Source organism: Polistes fuscatus, unplaced genomic scaffold (assembly GCF_010416935.1).
Source record: "Polistes fuscatus isolate 324 unplaced genomic scaffold, CU_Pfus_HIC Scaffold7, whole genome shotgun sequence".
In the NCBI taxonomy this organism is placed as follows: Eukaryota; Metazoa; Arthropoda; class Insecta; order Hymenoptera; family Vespidae; genus Polistes; species Polistes fuscatus.
The window spans coordinates 5,314,211-5,334,708 of record NW_025113151.1 but is presented as its reverse complement, the minus strand read 5'-3'; the positions used below and the strand labels follow the sequence as shown (position 1 = coordinate 5,334,708).

The window sequence follows — 20,498 nt, the reverse complement described above, 5'->3', positions numbered from 1 at the left end:
TTTCTTTCACACGTATGCATGCATGCACACACGGCACACACACGCACACGCGACACACACACACATACATACACACTCGCGTACAGAAAATATTTTCATTTCAAATACTTGAAAGAAACGAAAGGCAAGGCAACGTTACGTTTAGATCGCAATAGTGAAAACACACGGAGTGCATAAAATTTCACTTTGGAATATCGGTCGAAGAAAAATAATCATCTTTTAAGCGTGAAAGTCAGATGAAAAATAATTCCGAAAATATTTCAATTCAATATATTCATACTTGGGTACATAAATACACACACATGTACCTTGCATATATATGTATATGCAAGTATTATAAGCATTGCAGGACAAAAGAAAGATTTTCAAAAATGTATTCACGGTGTGTGTGATGTAAAAGATTCATTATTATTAAGGGAATATAATGTGTGTAATTTGTAATATTTAATAAAGTAAATTGACTGGACGAGTTTGTTCTCGTGTAAATAGCAAAGAACGAGCATAAACGAAAGGAAAAAAAAACAAGAAAAAAAAGAGAGAAAAAAAAAGACAAAGGCGGAAGAATTAAAAAATGCACCCATGCTTTCTATTCATACATACACTCGCATAAATTACACGAAAAAGAATACACTTCTATTCTTTTACCTGTTTTTTTTTATTCTAAAACTCAGCGTATACAGAAAAGTCACACATCGTTTAAAAATCTTTCAAGCAAACGTCAGACGTAGAATGCAAATCGCCCTCGGTACGTACGATCTTTTTCCAACACAAAAATAGCTAATCCAATTTAATTCGTAATTTTTGTTGTTGTCGTTGTTTAAAAAACAAAAAAGATTAAAAAGCCATCGAGTTTCGTCGTAGACCATCGTCGCTCCTAAAACTTGGAGATAAGAATAACGTCAATATCTTAGCATACAAAGATAATTTGTTTCCTCAATTTTACGATACTAAAAGAAAGACCTAAGTTTTTAATAACAATTTTGAACACTCCGTGTGTCTGTCTGTTTACCATCCCACTTTTATCAATTTCTCAATCCTCGATAATTACTTTAGAAAATAATTAAATTTCCACGACGTTACACTTGTCACTCCACCCTTAACAAGAGAAACTTTATCATCGTTATTATTATTATTATTATTATTATTATACTTGTAATTGAAGATAACAATAACGTTTTATCAAACTTTCAATAGATATCAATGAATAAATCATCAATTGAATGTTATCGTTTGTCGTCGAATTATGTACATGATTCTCTCTCCCTTCATTCTCTTTCTTCATTTTTTCTTATTCTCGAACAAGTATCATTCATTTCATCTTTATATTATTCTCCTTGATTATTTTTATTTATATATATGTATACATGCTCGTGTGTGCGTACACGTGTGTGATATGTTCTTGTTAAAGCTTATGGTATTAAGAAAAATAATGGGCTTCCTGTTACGTCTTTCTGTCACGTAAAGCTTCTCGTATAACTTCTTTCGTGTATCCTAGTTGGACGAAAGATAAGACACAACGAACAACTTCGTCCTACGACTCATCCTTTCTTTCTCCTTACTTACTCCCTTTTACTCCCTTTCACTCCCCCTATTCCTAGCCTTCTCTCTTTATCTCCTCTTTTGTTCTTCTTATTCTTTAGCAAGTCACTTCTTCTCTCTCTCTCTCTCTCTCTCTCTTTTTCTTTCTCAGTTCGTCTATCGTGAATTTTAGTGAAAGACAAAAAAGAAAGAAAGAGAGAGAGAGAGAAAGAGAGAGAGAGAGAAAGAACAAAATTAGCTACAATGCAAGTAATATTTCTAAGTTTAATTAAAACACCACTTGACGTTGCATTTCACATATTCCCATGGTCGAGTATACTTTTGCTATAGTGATTAAAGTTACAACGAGATAATAATTCTTTTCAATGCAAAAGGTACTTATTTCTCTCTCTCTCTCTATCTCTCTCTTTCTCTACTTTTTTCCTTGCTAGCGAGTAATAAATTTTCTAGTTATGAGCACATACTATTCTTTATATTCTCAAGGTTTCTATACATAAATATAAAATGATTTAATAACAATTATTATGTTAAATAATGCCAAGATAATGAAAGTATGAAAAAAAAAAAGAAATTTTTATCCTCTTTTAAAACTTTATCCTATTTTTCGTATTCTCTCGAATTTCTTTTCCAACGAAATATTAAGACGACAATGCTCATTGAAGCATATTATGTATTTCAAACAAGATAAAAAGAAAGAAAAACAGTAAAAGTAAAAAGATAAATTAAACAAGAGAAAAGGGATCATTAATTTTTCATTAAATTATTCATCGAAAAGATCAACGTCGAAGAGATGAAAGTTCTTTACAAAGAATAGAACGCCGGAAGGAGGACAAAATTGCTTGCGTGAGAGCAAAAAAGAAAAAAGATGGAAGAAGTACATTATAAGAACAGAAGCGCAGAGGAGGATTATATCAAAGATATATACACAATATACATGCATATATACACCTGTTACAAGAAAGTAATTCTAATGTACCAACAAATCGCAGAAGGGCTGGCTAAATGGTACACGTTTTAACATGGTGCTGCATAATGGGTACGGAAGAGAAAGGAATGAACCGGGAAGGAGAAGATAATGTTTAAAACCGAACGCGAAATATAAAAAAAGAAAGGATGCGCGATAAAAGTGAAAACCGTATTATCATGTAGAAAATAATCAACTGATTCGCATAAACAATGAGTGTTTTTTAAAATCGCACACCGTTATGATTATTAGATTTTTCCTGGAAAACTATTGACATAGTGTGTTTAAAATGAGGACAATTTAATTAATATATCCTTTAATTAATATATTCTTATTACATATTAAATGAATTTAATCGGAAAGTAACTAGTGAATTAAATAAAAATAATACGAAAATAATATACAGAAAACCCCCATATCTTAAAATCGTATATGTTGATAAAGAAAACAGAAATATTCGATTTTTTCATGTCTAAGAATTGGTTGATCATCCTTTGTTTTTACTGCTATTTAAATATTTTTGTAATATCAATCAGTTTAATAGCCATTAATGTAAAAATAATACAAACTATATATCTATTAACACACATATTCCCTGCCGCGTGCACTTTCCGTTCTAGCCGTTCGTATTATCATTGTAAAATGACGAATTTCTTAAAAATTCATTATGCAGTCAATTATAGGCATCTCAATACTGTTGCTGATGCGCTCATTTGATGGTGGGGCGTATGCGCCCCACGCGGCGCGATAGACAATTTTTCTTTACCTTAATTTGTTTTAACTGCATTTCTCGTGTTCCGATCAGTCATTTATTCGCGCGCCGTTGACAGAATAGTTACTACTTCACTGCAGCTGGAATTTATTTACAGTTCAGTATGTTTCTAAAGTACAATAAACGAAGGAAATACGGTACGTATATATTATTTTAGTGTTATAGATTAGGATATTTTGCATTTAAATTTGTTTGAAATTTTTCCCTCATTTTCTTCTACAGACCTTTTCCAAATTTTACAATAATTACTCCTTAAAGCGGACATGGCATGACACAGCAACAGTTTTTCAAGTGATGATTCTGACGTGCCAGGTATTTGTTAAACTAATTTCTAGAAAAATAAATTTATTGGTTTTTTGTGTTATGTATCTTAAACTATACTCCCTTTCCTTGATAATTATGATTTTTACACTATTTTAATTATTGTTAGGCATACGCCAGAAACAAAACAATACAATTGTAAAGCATGAGGTGCATACGCCCCATGCGGCCCGAACGGAAAGTCCTCAAAAATGGTCTGGCAGGGAACGTGTGAATATACTTGGAAAATTAAATAATTTCAATTTGATATTTTATTAAATGACGATTTTCAACTCGAAGTCACCACTGAGCAGGAACGTTAAAATACATGTATATATTTTAGTTTAAACAATTTAAAATATTAATAGAATGTGCGACATACCTTAAGATTGATGATTAATTGAAGGAAATGTGTACTATAGTCTAAAAGCACGGAGTCTAGGTTCGACGCACCGTCCTCTTCAAAATCCAACAGTATACTGATGTCATTGTCCTATGTGAAAGTTCTTTTATTGAATGTTGTTTTTATGATTTTCAGAAGGCTACATATGTATAACAAGAATAATATTCATAATAAACAGAATTTATTCTTCTAAAAGTCATATAGGTAAACAAGAATCAATGAAAGAAGTTTGAATGACTTTCATGGAGGACAATGAGACATTCGAACAATGAATTTCGAATAGAACAGTACATCGAACTAATAATTCGTGTTTTAAACTATAATATACATTTTCTTCGATTAATTATCAAAATAATTTAGAATATATCGAACACTCTCAATGTATGTCACATATCCACTCATTTTTCCATAAATAAACGCATCTCGCAATAACTAATGATCGACAAACACGCACACACGCACACACACACAACACTAACCCTAGAACCTTCCCTAATCTCGTTCAACCGTGGGTTCTATTAGATTCTCTCTTTTCCTACCTCTGTATTCCTTCTCTTTAAATATCGTTTCATAAAATTTTATCATTACCGATGCCTAAGAACAAGCAGAAGGAATTTTGCTTCAATCTCAGTATCTCTCTCTCTTTCTCTCAAAACACGAAATTCCATCTTTTGAAGATAACGCATAACCACAAAAAAACAAGCACGAAAGATAAGAAAGGAACGAATATAAGAGGATGGAAAAAAGATCAATGAAAGAATAAGTAAAAACCAAAAAAAAAGAAAAGAAAAACTTCGTGCTTGTGGACCAGAGGAAAAAGAAAATACAACGAATGAAATCCATGAACGGGTACCATGAAAGAAGTTGTGAGTATTTTTAAGGAAAACGAGATTAAGCGAGCTCGACGACAACGGCGACGACTACAGCGATGAAAGAATATCTTTGTCCTCCTTCTACTTCAATCCCTACTCTTTCCTATTTCCGAACCTCCTTTCCACTCCCCACATCTCCAACATCCCCTAACTTCTCCCCTTTTTCCCTTTGTGCCCGCGAACTTTTTCCTTTAATTTTTGCGAAGACAAAGAACCGAGTTTTCTTCGTTGAAAACGCTACTTTCTTTTACTTCTTCTTCTTATTCTTCTTTTCTCTTACGACTAGCGAACGTTAACGTGGAAAAATAGTATTCCTGCTGGATACTACTTGGTTTAATGTATTTTTGTATATATATGTGTGTGTGTATGTGTGTGTGTGTGTGTGTAGGTATGTATAAATGGTAACAGTGAAAACTCTTGAAATAATAATTATTCTTAAAAAAGTTAACCAACGATTAACTTCAAAGAGAAACAAAAGGAAAACAATTATGACGATCATTTAACAAAAATACAGAAAATATTAGATTCGTTGCAATATAATATTTGTCCTATATCAAAATTAAATTTGAATTATCAGAATTTTGCGAACAAATGTATTTTGATAATTAATTATAAATAATAATTTACTTTATTTGTAATACAATTAATTCAATTATTATTAATTGAATTGATATTTGATATATATTTTGATTAATACATCTCGATATTTAAAATATTCATATATTTTAATTAAAAAAAATAAATTTATTTAAATAATAATTAAAATTTCATCATTATTATCAACAATATTTCAATAAATCAATAATTTGTTTCCATTTAATAAAGAGTTTGTATATTTGTAATAAAAAAAAAAGAAAATTATCTCAGACACTTTATCAGAAAGAAATGGGACAGAAATTATGCAACAACTTAATATTCTGTGAAATAAAAACGTTCATTATTAACGGAAAAACAAATATGGTACTAATAAGAATTAACTAAAAAGAAAAAAAGAAAAAACGCGCAAAAAAGATGAGATAATAAAAAAACAAAACTAAAAAAAGTTAGAGTGCTATCCATTTGATCGGAGACAAGCTCGATAACGTTTGTCAAAAGCAAAGCGTTATGATATCGTTCGTACCATGTTCACACAATATCCGAGTAATAAATAATAGCTATGCTTTGTAACGTTACATATAACGCTTATAGACACATTCGACGAACGATTTAGTTAACGTTGAGCTTGTTACATGACAGAAATTTATCTGTCTCCCAGTAACTCGATGGAATATGAGACTATTTCTACATATATCTTTGTATATTTGCGTGTTAGTATACGTGTAGATATATACTACACGTAATACATGCGGTTAGTATACATGAAAGTGCAGGTAGACCAAAAATTTTCATCGTAAAAACCATGTCACCTACGTAAACTCCAACGTTGGTTTTTATTTCCTATCGCGAAAACGTACACGAGCTTAAATGAGGCGTTTACTCTATCCGATTTATTTTTTTTTTTCTTCTTCCTCCTTTCTTTTCTTTCCTTTTCTTTTCCTTCCTTCCTTCCGTTTCTTTTTATTCTTTTTCTTTTCTCTCGTAGGATACACACAAAAAAATATACATTTTTATTTTCAACCAGTTACTACCTCGAAATCTCAACGAAGGTTAATGCTGTTTTCTAAACTTTTTAAGCCTCGATGAAACTTTTTCTCTCTCTCTCTCTCTTTCTCTCTCTCCTTTTTTTTCTTTCCTTCTTTTTTTCTTCTCTTTCCCTCTTTCATTTTAGTCCGCAAAATTTTTCCAGAACACATCCGAACAAAACTAGAACGGGAGAATACGTAAAAATATGAATACACCGGTCGAATTTATACGATGATAAAATCCACGTTGAAAAATTGTACAAGCGATAGAACGGACGTGTAAAAAGGGCGAAGAAAGTAAGCATTACCCAAAGGATATCCTAAAATTTAGTAGAAATCTGCTTTTCTCTGATCCTTTTTTTTTGTCCACCAAATTTCTTCCTGCTGGAATTAGATACGCGAAGAAAAATTCATTACTACAACTATAACATCGTTAAAAATAAAGATATAAAGGACAATTTTCAACAAAAATATTATATAAATGAGATTGCTTTTTTTTCAAAAACAATAATTTTTATAAAATTATTTTCCATCGTATTTTCATATATATATATATATATATATATATATATATATATAAATTTGATAAATATCCTACGAATGAAATAACTGATAATAAATAAATTGTTATGATCGAATACAAAAAGGAATATTCTCCTCCCAATATAAAATAATAAAATAAATTCGATAAATAATATATAATTTTAAACTCGTAACAATGAAATTATATTGCCGTAAATATAAGAAAGATATAATATTGTTTCGTAACGCGTTATAAAATAAAATGGACAATGAATGAAAGACATTCGTGATCGATCGACTAGTTTGATAATTTATTTATAATATTCATTTGGGATTCAAGAAAGGTCTTTCGCGTTGAAGAGCCTTTTAAGGTGAGAGTGGAGTAGTACGATGTAATTTCACTCTTTCCATCCTCCCTTCCGGTGCTCTTACGAACCCTTCATTCTCGTTTACCTCCCTCTTTACGTCTCTTTCACCTTTTCCCCCCTTCTCTCTCTCTCTCTCTCACTCTCTTTCTGTTTTACATCTATCTTTCACCTGCATTATTCACCTCTATTAACAATCTTATGCAAATTTTGTTTGCTCGAGTCGGTAGTGTCTGGCATGCATTACCGACGCCATTGGAAAGTATGCTACTACCTTTCAACCATAACCGAAACTTCGATCGGTTACTCGCCATTGATAGTAAGTCTCAAATTCATGAAGGAATTTTACATCGATCCGATCCGATCCTTTTTATTTATGGCATTTACAGAGAAATAGAAAAAAAATAAGAAATTTTTATTGAAATAATATTAGAATAATAAGAAATATTTTTCATTTAATTTATATTTAAAATATATTTATTTATCATAGTTATTAATTATTTTGATTATTTTGATTATTTATTTCAAATATTGATAATTTATTATTTATCTATCCCTTCCATGTATCATATTAAAGAGAAAATTATAAATTTTTTTTTATTAGAAATAAAATAAAATAAATAATAATAAATAATAATAATAAAATAGATTATTAATATAAATTTTTAAATAAAATTTCTATTTCAGATTTATTTATTTATCTTCGATATCTAATTATTTTTATTATTATGACTATTCGTATATTAAGTATTAATAATTTATGATTTTTCTTCCTTATTTATAATATTATAATATATATACCTTATTTAAATTTCTATAATTTTTAATTAAATTGATGTTGATAAAACAAAAATTATTGTAAGAAAAAGAGAAAGAAAACAAATAGAAAACCCAACCGAGTATAAATGATCGAAAAAGCCAGAAGCTAGGTTGGAAAATCGTCGTTCCACGTTCATGGTGGTCGGAGGTCGAGCTCATTTGTTAACCGTAAGAGCACAATGCTCGTCCTATTGTTCGCGCGTAATTATTGTTTTGCCCCGTGGGTGCAGCCTCCTCGTGCATGTTCACCCTTCACCCTTTCGCAAAGCAACGCGCGTGGTTTGCTTCATTACGTGTCCAGATAAGCAACGTACAAACCTTCTCTCTCTCTCTCTCTCTCTCTCATTCTCTTTCTCATTTACTCACTTTATCCTCTTTTTCTTACATTCACACAACTGCATATTTAAACCGATGATCATGATTGCCGTGAGTTGTAGTAAAAGTTTAAAAAAGGGGGGTTACAAAAAATAAAATATCTTCAACTCCAAAATTGTAACATTCATTCGAATTGCTAATTATTTGCATCCATATATTTTGCAATATATTTCATTTATTGCAACCAAAAATATATTACATCAATTATCTACGTGATATATAAAATAATATATTAATTAATAATTATTATTTTATTGGTATTTTTATTTATACGTTAATTGTATAGAAAAAAAATTCGATCGAAGATTAATAAATTATTTTCATCGAATTATTAAATATTTAACAACGAAATATATATTTTGTTAACGAAGACTTTTGAAATCTGTTGGGCTTTTTAGTAAAATACGTAGAATGAATTATACACTATTGATAAAGAGACTTTGACAAACGATTTGTCAAGTTGTCAACGGACTTGGGGTAAACGACACGTCGTCGTTTCTTGTTGGAATGTCTTACGGAGTTAGAGACCCTAATAAAAGTTCGAACTGAACGTGTGGTTCGAATAAAGGAGAAATTTGTTTGCTGCTAAAGTGTGAATTTAAATCGAACGAAAAAGTTTAGTCGTCGATTCTTATATTAGAAAAAATAAAGTTAACACCCACCCTAACGATATTTTGTCAAATAAAATTTAAAATAGAAATCAAATTAAATCGAATTCATTGATGAGAAGTGTCATTTGACACTTGAATTGTCATTTGACAAATGAATTTCGACCGTATACCAAAAACACGGTGCACGTGTTTTAAATAAAAGAAAGAAAGAAATAGTACAAGCAAAAAATATATTTAATTATCTATAAATTGAACTATTAGTAAATGATAAAGTATGAAAAACATAGAATATATATTTTCTTAATAGGATTAGATTGAAATCAGCATTAAATCCGTTCGTTATTTCATCATTACGATTATTAGTCAATGCGTCAATTGTTTCTAGAAATGCATTGTTAAAATTAATCATTAGGATTATCTGACGGAAATACCAAACGGAAGACTGTTCCAGCCGAATTACCGCAACGTATTTTAATTGTTGGGGAAACTGAATGGTTGCTCAATGAAATTAATTAATACAAAGACGATTATATAAGAGATAGAGAATTAGAGTATATCGATCGAGCATAGTCCTCCTCTTCGGTATTGTCATTAGGCGGAAATGACAGGATCTACATTAGGATTAACCTAAATTAGTTCCCAAATTTGTCCTACGCGTTATACTATACATTTCAACGTACCACCAAGTTTGATAATATTTTTTAAAAATATTTTTATAATCATTCATCTACGATAACCATTATTCGTATTAATACTTGAAAACAATTTAGAATAATTTTTTGTAGACAAAAAAATAATAGGCTATCTTAGTCCTTATTTATTCTTCTATTTTTCTTATTCCTTTATCCATCGTTGCCAAGTCGTAGAAAGTTTTTCGTTTAACTGTACTTTTTCTATCTACTTTTTGTTTCTCTTTTTTTTTTCTTATGTTTTTATTTCAACAAAATTTACACTTTTACGAGGGAACAACTTGGAACTCCTGAGGAACTCGATCTTCTCGATTAATTTCGTAACTTCATTCCTCGTGAGAGGGAAGGCACGTGTATTGGACAGATATAATTTCGATCAAACGCTAGTAGAAAAGATCGATCATTGATCGGACCTATTCGATTTAAAACATTAATTAAATTACCACGATTTTTCAAATATTATTCATGTATGGCTTATTTTTATTTAATCTAAATTTAGAACAAAAGAAATTTCTTCACAAAAGTACTAAATTATACGCGAGTATACACGAATATGTATGTTTATGCGAACGTGTGTTACTGAAGAAAACGTACTAACGCAAATAATGCACAATCAGGACGATATGTATAACGAAGATAAAAATGTACAGCATATCTAGGATGCAGGTAAAAGTTATGAAAAATGTTTGTGATCCCAACCAAAGTTATGTATCCGATGCATACAGGTTATCCTATTTAAATTGATTACCCGAAGTTGTATGTCGTTCAAAGTAATGTAACATAAAATAAAAAGTACAAAAAATAAAGAAAAAGAATATTGGTTTCTACGGAGATAAATATTTTGCAATTCATTCTCGTCACGTTTGACTTTCGATTGTTTTAAACAAAATGTAAAAAAAAAAAATTAAAAAACCACCACACAGTCGAGTTGTTTGACGGGTCAACGAAAAAAAAAAAGTAAAGAACAGAACGAAAGGGGAATAAAAATTTCATAAAAACTTGCAAAGAATTGCGAAAAAAATATTGAACGTTCCAAATTTCAGAAGGGCGCGCGTAATCGAGAACGCGCATAAATCATCGATTACCGAGTTTATTTTCGAGTTTTGGGAGGTACCATTTTAAAAACAACAACATCGTACACACACACACACACACACACACACAGAGTTTTCGGCCGAGAGAAAAACTTTTCCCCAACGTAAAGTTTTCTTTCGTATTTTTTTTTTCCCGATGAATACTCCCTCTTTTCTAAAGATCTGATAATAGAAGAAAAAAACGAGTGAAACGGGGAAAACAACGGGGGAAAAAAAGAAAAGAAAAGAAAAGAAAAGGAAAGGAAAAAAACGAACGAAACGAAATCTACAATCTCCATAATTTACGAAGGAAGGCAAATTTATCGTTTAACTGTTCAAACGAAATTATAACTTCCGACATGGATAATAACTTTGCGTAAATTCGGCTACAACCCCCTTACCCACCTTATACTATCGCCTACCCCTTCCAACCCCCCTGAAAAGAGGTTAAAGTGTCCAACCCTCTATTAAATTATATTTCGTAATGCAATTTCTAAATAATATATAATAATAATAATCGTATCATATAGATGTGTTTATTATAATGATACACAATTTACCAGTAAATTTTGTTAAAGATAATGTACGAAATAAAATCAATATCATGAAAATACGACCAATTAATTAAAAAAGATTATTATTTCTATTATTTTCTAAACAATAAATCGAAGAAAATAAATAAATAATAAAAATGTATCCTATGAAAATATGGGATAAAAAAATAAAACAAAAACGATATTTAACACTAGATTTAGAGATGTTTCGTTCACTATTATGTAAAGACTAACAAACATTGTTTGAATGCAGAGTTGATTAGAGGGGGAGAATAAATATTTACGTATATTTCATTAGATAACTAAAAACTAACATATGTCTTTACAAAATAATATTTAAGTTTTATATATATATATATATATAGTAATCAAAATTTTTAATGAGTTAAATTGGCTCAGTCCGTAAATTTAGTGTTAAAAGTAAGAAAATAATGTTTACCTTTGTACGGAAAATACAAATTAATGAATTATAAAAATAGGCAATAACGAAACAAAAAGTAACAGAAAGAAAATAAAATATAATATTTTATAAAGAAAGAAAATTAAGACGCGTGCAGTAAACAATAGAAAATAAACTTAAAATATGTGGGACGAGCGCCTCCATGCCAAATACTTAAATACGCATTCGTGAAAGGATTGGACGGTGAGCCCTGGATAGCTCATTGGATGAAAAGCAGTCGCCCGGAAAGCGAAAGATCCGTGGTTCGAATCCCGGTCCAGTCAGTCCCAACGGCCCATTTTTTTCACGAATCTTACAAAGATATATACGAAAAATTTACATATAAAATATATAAGAAAATATAATAAACGCCGATAGGAATTCGATCGCGAGTGAAGAGAAAGATTAGAAAATTCAAGTAGAAATAAATAAATAAAAATAAAAAAACAGATATCACAGGTAAGCGAAAGAGAGTAGGAAATAAGGATATACACCACGACGTTTCATTGGAAGCTCAACAGGTCTTAATGGCTTGATGCGATGCGCCTAGGCTTTGCTTTCGTTTCGTTGCACTCTCTCTTTCTCTTTCTCTCTCTCTTTCACTGTCGCAATTAGCACCGTTAACCAACGAAACTTGGTTCACCGATAAACACTATTCTCTCGCGTAGACGGGAAAATGCCGAGCGAGATGCTCACGGAGAAACGGTATTGCCGATTCAAAAGTAAAAGTAGTACTAAAATAAGAAATAGAAGGAAATGAAAAGAGAAAAAGAACAGAAAGTAGAAGAAGAAGAAGAAGGAGATTCCTCTTTGAAGAAGATATCTATTCGCCCGTTGGCGAACTCGCGGATTTACCACGGTTTCACGAACTCAGCAAACTTTTACCGTCAGGAAAAAGAAAAAAAAAAAGACGAATGGAAAAGATATCCTCGGTTTTCTACGGGAAAGGAAATAAAGAAAAAAAAAATAAATCGTTTCCCGTTTTAGATAGAAGAACCACGCGCGTAACATCGAGAGATATTGTTAACGCGCATAAAAGATACGCATCGAGTTTATCTGATGTGTCCGACAAATTTTAAGCTCTTACTACTTGATTGAATGTAAATTCTAATAATTCTTCCTCTGTATATATATTATAATTTTGTTTTGTTTTGTTTTTATTTTCTTATACTAACAAACTTTTTTTTCATCATTATTTTTTTTACTTCAGTTTACTTAGCTTGCATCTAGCTTTCAAGATGAGATAAGTATGATATATAAGACATCGGTAGAATCTTATGATCATAATTCATGATCGATAGAAAGTTAGAACTATTTTTGTTCTTCGCTTACATATTTCTCAATAGTGATTTCATTTTACAATCATTTATCATAAAACTTTAATATTATTGTATCTATATATATAAGGGATCTATCGTGTTACGAAAAATATGTTTGATCACTACTATGCTTTTACTACTTTTCAAACGTCAAACTTTCTAGGTTTGTATTGCGGATAAGAGTTTACAATAATGTTCTTAACTTACAATAATGATGACCGAAATGTCTGAGATATATCACGCCATTACTACTTATCCTTTACTTCTTCTTTCAATATTTTTCAAAATAATTTCAATGCGAAAGCATTTCCTTAAATCATTTGTAATAAATTTTTGGAAAAATATGTAGAATCTTTCTTATCGCATGACTCTTACCAAAATGGAAGTCATTTACTTCGTCCTTAAAAAGGATGCATTGTGTCCCCGAACAAAAATGCACGCTGGAAGATATCGTATCTTCTTTCTCTTTCTCTCTATTTCTTTTCTTTTTTCTTTCTGATCCCAGGAACGTCCGTTTATATGGAAATCGAACGTACAACATTATCACATATTTCTCACGATTTCCTCTAAGTCGAGGGTGCCGATCGATTTAAACTCGATCTTATCTCTCTTCCCATCTCTTTCTTTGGTCAAAATTGCACCATTATATCTCACAATACAAGTGGAGGAGAGGTTGACAATAGTTATTGGTGAATCCATACAAAAAATATTATGCATTAGGTGAGTTAGTAACCAAAACATCCATCGGAAAATTATCGTCAATTCGATTCTCCATTTTTAAGAATTTTTTTTAAGAATTCGCGCAAGTTATTATTTTATTATACAAATTATTATAAACATAAATACCTGTATATAGTATTACGAATAAAAAATCATAAAAATTAATGAAAAAAGCGTAAAAAATAATTCGACAAATTTGTAAATTTTCTTTCAAAACAAAATATCTGTGTTATTTTTCTATACATTTCGTTTGAAAAATTTCTCTTTTGATATTAGGAAAAATTGTAAAAATTTGATCTAGTAGAAAATAATTCATAATATCGCAAAAAATATTTTATCGCTAGTTTATATTTAATTCAATCGAATGAATAGTTTTTCATTCATTTCGACATCGATCGTTTTACGGTTTTATACGAATAATCGACGAACGGTGTGTGTAGTATAATTTATAATTCACAAAAAACCTGACGTTTGTGTCTTAACCGTGCCGTTAAAAAGTTACAACATTGACTTGGCGAATATGTAGCTAAAGGTAACTTTTACGGGCTCGGGAGTCTTTCTTCGCGATATAATGGTACCCGAAGCGGCCGTAGCTGCCACCGGAAAGAGTTTCAAAAGAAAATGAAATGGCTCGGTGTTGAAAATGGTAGTAGACCGTTGCCACGTACTACTTGTTTGTAATGATGCAGCCCGTGTGACAAATCGAGAGAGGAAGATAGAGAGAGAAAGAGAGAAGGAAAAACAAAAGAAAATGAATTTAAAAAATATATATATGTATGAAGTATAAAAATAATCACTGTACCTAATCGTCAAAATACATGATTTCGTATCACCAACCAAAAAAGTATATTAAATTTTTGCAACAATACATTCATATGTATATATACAATATTATACTAAACAAATTAATTGAAGTTTATTCTAAAAATGCAAATTTTAATTGATAAATTATATTTGGTTTTGAAAATAAATTTATTTCTTTTTTGTAAATAAATTTCAACCAAATAGACGAAATTATTTGACAAGCATAATAAAAAATCTGCGAGAAAAGAATAAAATAAATAAATTAACAAAATAAAATGACTGGAATATGTGTTAGGAAATTAGGAATAATTTTGACCAACACAATAAAACAAAAATAATGGAGTGTGAGGCATTTGGTAAGCATGAAAAAGATGATAAATACGTTATCGAATATTAGCCACGATACAAAGCAGGGTAAAGCCACATTTAGTCGATTCTAACCGATTAATTCGAAATACGTATCCAGAGTAGGAATTATTGTCACAGAAATGGAATGGCCACGAATCTAATAACGCGCGTGATTACATCGTCGTCGTTCTCTCATGGACATATACGTTCGTCTATGAATTAAATTATTCCAAGCGAAATTACGGTGGTTTACATGCTGTAATTCGAATTTCTCTACATCGCCGTCTTCGATATATTGGTCGTTACGATTTACCGATAAGTAAGCACCAGTTGATTTTCAAATTACGCTACCGTTTGTTCTTCATATTGGCTTCATGCCTTCAATTAAAACGAAACAAACAATGAAATAATTAATAATTATAATTATAAAAAAATCTATCATTTATAAAAACGATCACCTAATTTAGCATATTAATTTTTATATTTTTACAAATCATCAATACAAAAATCAAATTCATTGGAAGTACAATAGATCTTATCTGTGTGATAGTCTCGAAAAAAAATTCAATTTAAATTTAAAATTATATTTGTGTTTGTATTTTTAGGTGCAATTTTTCATCAAGAAGATATGGAGTACCAAGAGGCATTCGAAAGAGCAACATTTGCTACAACGATAGAAAATCCTGCACCGGCTTTCGAATTACGTCCGTCTATCAAAATAGTGGAAAGCAGTACTAATAGTTTTGAAACGAAACAGGCAGGTGAGAATCTAATGAGTAGTAAAATATATAATAGCTAATGAAATTAATGCCAGAGTATGAGGTTGAAATAAAATTCATGAAATAAAACTAGATTTTATCATTTCTACGAAAGAAAAAAAATAAGAAGAAGAAGAGGAAGAAGAAGACAAGGTGAAGTATTTCCGCCGGCTACTAAATCAAAGTCCTCTGCTCGCAGTACCTTTATTTCTTTCTCTCTCTTTCTCTTTCTCTCACTCTTTATTTCGTTCTTTTTTTTGCGGATGAAATCTTTCACGAGCACTCTCGTGGTAACTCCAAGTTGTAAAGATTTGCTTTCTCTTTCTCTTTCTTTATCTAACTCGCTTGCTTTTCCACAGTCTGCGAACTTCTAGAGGAAGGCGTGGCGGCAATTTTTGGGCCCTCGAGCCCATACACGCGAGGTATAGTTGCGAGTATAGCTGCTCGTTTCGATATACCACACTTTGAATATGTTTGGCGAGAACACAAGGAATTAATTTTAGATGAGGAGGGTAATCCGATTAATCCAACACCTATGACGATCAATATTTATCCTGATAGTGAAATGATAAGCAAGGTGAGATTTATTAAATTTACACTTTTGTGAAAATAATTAATATATCTCATACCATTTACTACAATGGTACAATCTTATAATCTTTACAACTTAAAAAAAAATAATAATAATAATAAATAATAAATCATATTTAAATACTCGATTTATTTTTCTAACAAAAATTGTAATTCAATGAACGAACTAAAATATTAATTCACCTTATAACGAAAGATACTCTAAAGAAAAGATATAAAAAGATGATAAGGGTCCTTAAATATCCATCGATCGATTTTCGATAAAAAGAGACACTTTTTTAATATTTTTTTTTGTTTTTTTTTCCCCTACTTCTTTCCTTTAATATCTACCATACTTACTTTCTTGAGAGATATCATTCGGAAAGAAGAAAAGTTTTTCCAAAATCTAGAGGCCGCTTTAAACTTGGTAATCTCTTTCCAGGCTATCGCGGATGTTGTGGTTTGGAACAAATGGAAAAGCTTCGTTGCGATTTACGAAACCAGCGACGGCCTTTCACGAATTCAAAAAGCTCTCACTACGAAGAGGGATAAGGATAATCCAATCACCATTCGTCATCTTGGTACCGGGCCTAATTATCGTTCGACATTAAAGGAAATCAGTACATTGCCGATCGATAACATTATTATCGATGTTAAACCTGAAAATATTATGCACGTTTTCCGTCAAGCTAAGGAAGTTAATTTGGTTCGCGAATACACAAATTTCATCATAACTTACATGGTATCATTTATCATTCGTACATATTACACACCTATATTCCTTGATTTACGTCATATAATTTTATTCAATTAGAAAAAAAATTATATTAATGAATAATAATATTTAATAGACAAAATTTTAACAATGTGTGATTTTTTACGACAAGGAATATAATTTATAAACATTCGAGTAGAATTTTTTAAATATATATATATATTTTTTTTTTTTTCGTTTAAACATATACGAATGTAATACGTTTTTTTTTTAATTACAATTACACGTTGGCTTTCTTTTGTAATGTGTTCTTTTTTTTTTTGTTAAATGAAAACAAACTTCGCAAGTAAAGAGAACGTAAATCAAGGAATAACAGGAAATATTTAATTTTTATTGATCTTGTCAGCTTGTTCGTTTTTTTTTATTTTTTTTTGTACTGTTTGATATGCTTTTTAATAATCAATATCGAGCCAAGTCGATAAGTATGTATTGTCCATAAATCGGATATTAAATCGATAGTTGTATTGTTTCGACACGAAGGATACATCGTTCGAAATTTCACCTCCATTACTCGCGGATGTTCATTGATCGTTTTACCGATAACTTCGTATTTACTACTTCATTATGTCGAAACAATGTAATTATTCTTCTCCGAGCGCGTTATTCGACGATCCTCGGCTAAATTACTTGTTGATCGCTTATTGATTTTGTACGTGCAAGCACAAGCACCACGAAAGATAAACGATTAAAAGAAAAGTCCTATGAATTATGTTCGACGATAAACTTTGATATATTCTCTTACGTGAGGAATGGGGGAGTAGGGGAGAATATATATCTCAATTAAAATAAAAAAGAAATAACTAAAAAATAAAATACAAACAATTACCTATAAAGATAAAAAGGAATGTTACAAAAATTTTCAGCTACTTCAGTTATCTATCGTTTTATCCTTTAAATTATATCGAAATAAACCGTAGGAGATAATTAAAAATAACAAATAATTTGCCGCGTTTCCCGATTGGCGATAAATAAATTACATTTTTTTCACGAAGATATTTTCATAAATATTTCAACAAATAATCATCGTTGTTTAAAATTTGAAGACATTACGAGAACGAATTTTCTGCGTTCCGGTTATGTAAATGAATAGACAATCTCTGTTGGCAAGATATTTAAAATAAAAAAAAAAATAAAAAAGACAAAAAAATACGCTTCTTTAAAAGATGAAATTTTAAGCGTGGATATTTTTACAGAAGCGAAACGTGGGTTACCTTAATCTTACTCCTCCATTAAGAAAGTTCTATCGAAGTAAGTTTTTTTTTTTCTAGTGATAAGCGTGCCAATTCTTTTTGCTATTTTTCTTTTTCCTTTTTCTTCTTCTTCTTCTTCTTCTTTTCTTACTTGATTTCCGATAGAAATAAAGTTGATCTTAATGGGCCATTAAAAAGGGAGTAGCAGCAGTGCAAATCGTTCGATCATGCGACAGACTCTGGATAGTTAGAAAAATGGTTCTCAAGGATGAACCCCTGTAATAGTCTTCGTCGTTTATGTTAGAAAAGGGCTCGACGACTTGGCTCGATTTCACATAGAAAAGAAATTTAAACGTGTGCCGTAGACATTCTTGAAAATAATGTCCTTATATTATATCTCTAAACCCCACCACCACCACCACCATCACCACTATCACGATATCACTTTTACCGATTTCGATTCGCAGGACTCCTCGAAACTACCGATTCTTGAAATACGAAATGGCACGACCCAGGGTAACATTACCGGTTTCAGCTTGAGGCAGAACGATGTCGACGGAATTAACCTGGTAATTATACAATTTCGTATAATATTCTCTATACGATACATCCAATTTACAACTATCGTTACTAAATCCGATTCGATAGAAGATATTTCCTAAGTTCATTTCTTTCTCGTATTATTTTTTGTCTTTCGTAATTTACATCGAAAATATGAGCTTATATATATATATATATAATATTTAACAAAACTCTATCGAAGTATCTTCTCTTATCCTTTCTCAATTAATTAAAACTTACTTCCTATTTACTTAAGAAATTATCGACAGAATGTTCAACCTTACTAAATTATTAGATTAATTACTAACTCCCTGTTAGTATAGAGATTTTTTGATAAGCATGATTCTTTTCTTATAGTTTCATCTATTTTATGATATTATATTTCTAAATTTCTATAACACATGGACAACAATTTAATTTAATACAAAATCAATATAAATAAAAAGCATTAACGCGTGAAATAAAAATTACAATTATTTTCACATAAAATTTCATTTGTCGTATAACAAAACTTTACATAAATTTACAAATAATCGAATTCGTTCACGACAAATAAGAAAAGCTCTACGAAAATACAATGTTGAATTATATTTAAGAGAAAATTAATTATCAAAGTATAAAAAGCCAAATGAAAACGTGTTGACCCGTCAACAACGTCGTCGTCGTCATCATCGTTGTTGGTTGTCGTCGTTAGTTGTGTGGTCATGGTCGTTACGATGGTACCGCATGTATCAACATGTTTTAATCATGGCTCTTTCGTCAAGCTTATAATAAACTCGTTTTCCGTCTACCGAGGCTCCACGCGGAAACAATTGTTTAAACGCGCTTGCTAGTCCGCTTTCAAAAGCCCGCTCGAGATAATTTCTTCATTAACTCTATAGCACGATGACCCGCAACCGGTATATGCTGTTTCGAAGATAGAACCTGAAACACTCGTTCCTCGGAATCTACTCACGACACGGTGCTTAGGAACACCTGACGACACCACCTTAATTCTCTTTTCATTATCTACTACCAGATTCGTTTTACATTCTACAATCCTATAAAAACCTTTTCTTTTTATTCTATACTAATGAAAGCTAATAAAAAAAAAAGAAAAAAGATGAAACATTTATTACACATTGATATTTTTTTCATTAGAAATTAATTATTTCTTTCCAATAATATAAAGAAAAATAATGTTTAATTAATTGCTAAATCTAATAAATATAATGAAACAAAGGCAGTGATTCTACTTTGATATTTTTCAGGAGAGAAAAAGAAATTTCTTTTTATATAATATATCTTTGAATAATTTCTAAGTAATTATGACGACTGAGATTTTTTAAAACGTCTACCATATTATACGATTTTATTCGTATAATAAATTATTTATATTTTAACTATACGAACTTTGCAACGGAAATGAATGCAATGAGACCTGATAAAAATAGAGAAGCATTGGATTATACATTGATACTTTTCATAAAGAATAAATAATCATTAAATAATATTTCGAAAATAATATAAAATAAATTACGACGATAAGATTTTT

At 30.4% G+C, this 20,498-nt stretch overlaps 1 protein-coding gene across 1 annotated transcript in view; it reads left to right on the top strand.

Annotated features, from left to right (window-relative positions):
• LOC122524104 (glutamate receptor ionotropic, kainate 2-like) overlaps positions 1–20,498 on the top strand; it is a 45,946-nt gene that overhangs the window by 18,520 nt on the left and 6,928 nt on the right. Inside the window, exons 3-6 of the mRNA XM_043646188.1 lie at positions 15,716–15,871; positions 16,228–16,445; positions 16,881–17,180; positions 18,871–18,972. Of these exons, the coding sequence (XP_043502123.1) occupies positions 15,716–15,871; positions 16,228–16,445; positions 16,881–17,180; positions 18,871–18,972 (776 nt within the window). The remainder of the gene's footprint in view (positions 1–15,715; positions 15,872–16,227; positions 16,446–16,880; positions 17,181–18,870; positions 18,973–20,498) is intronic.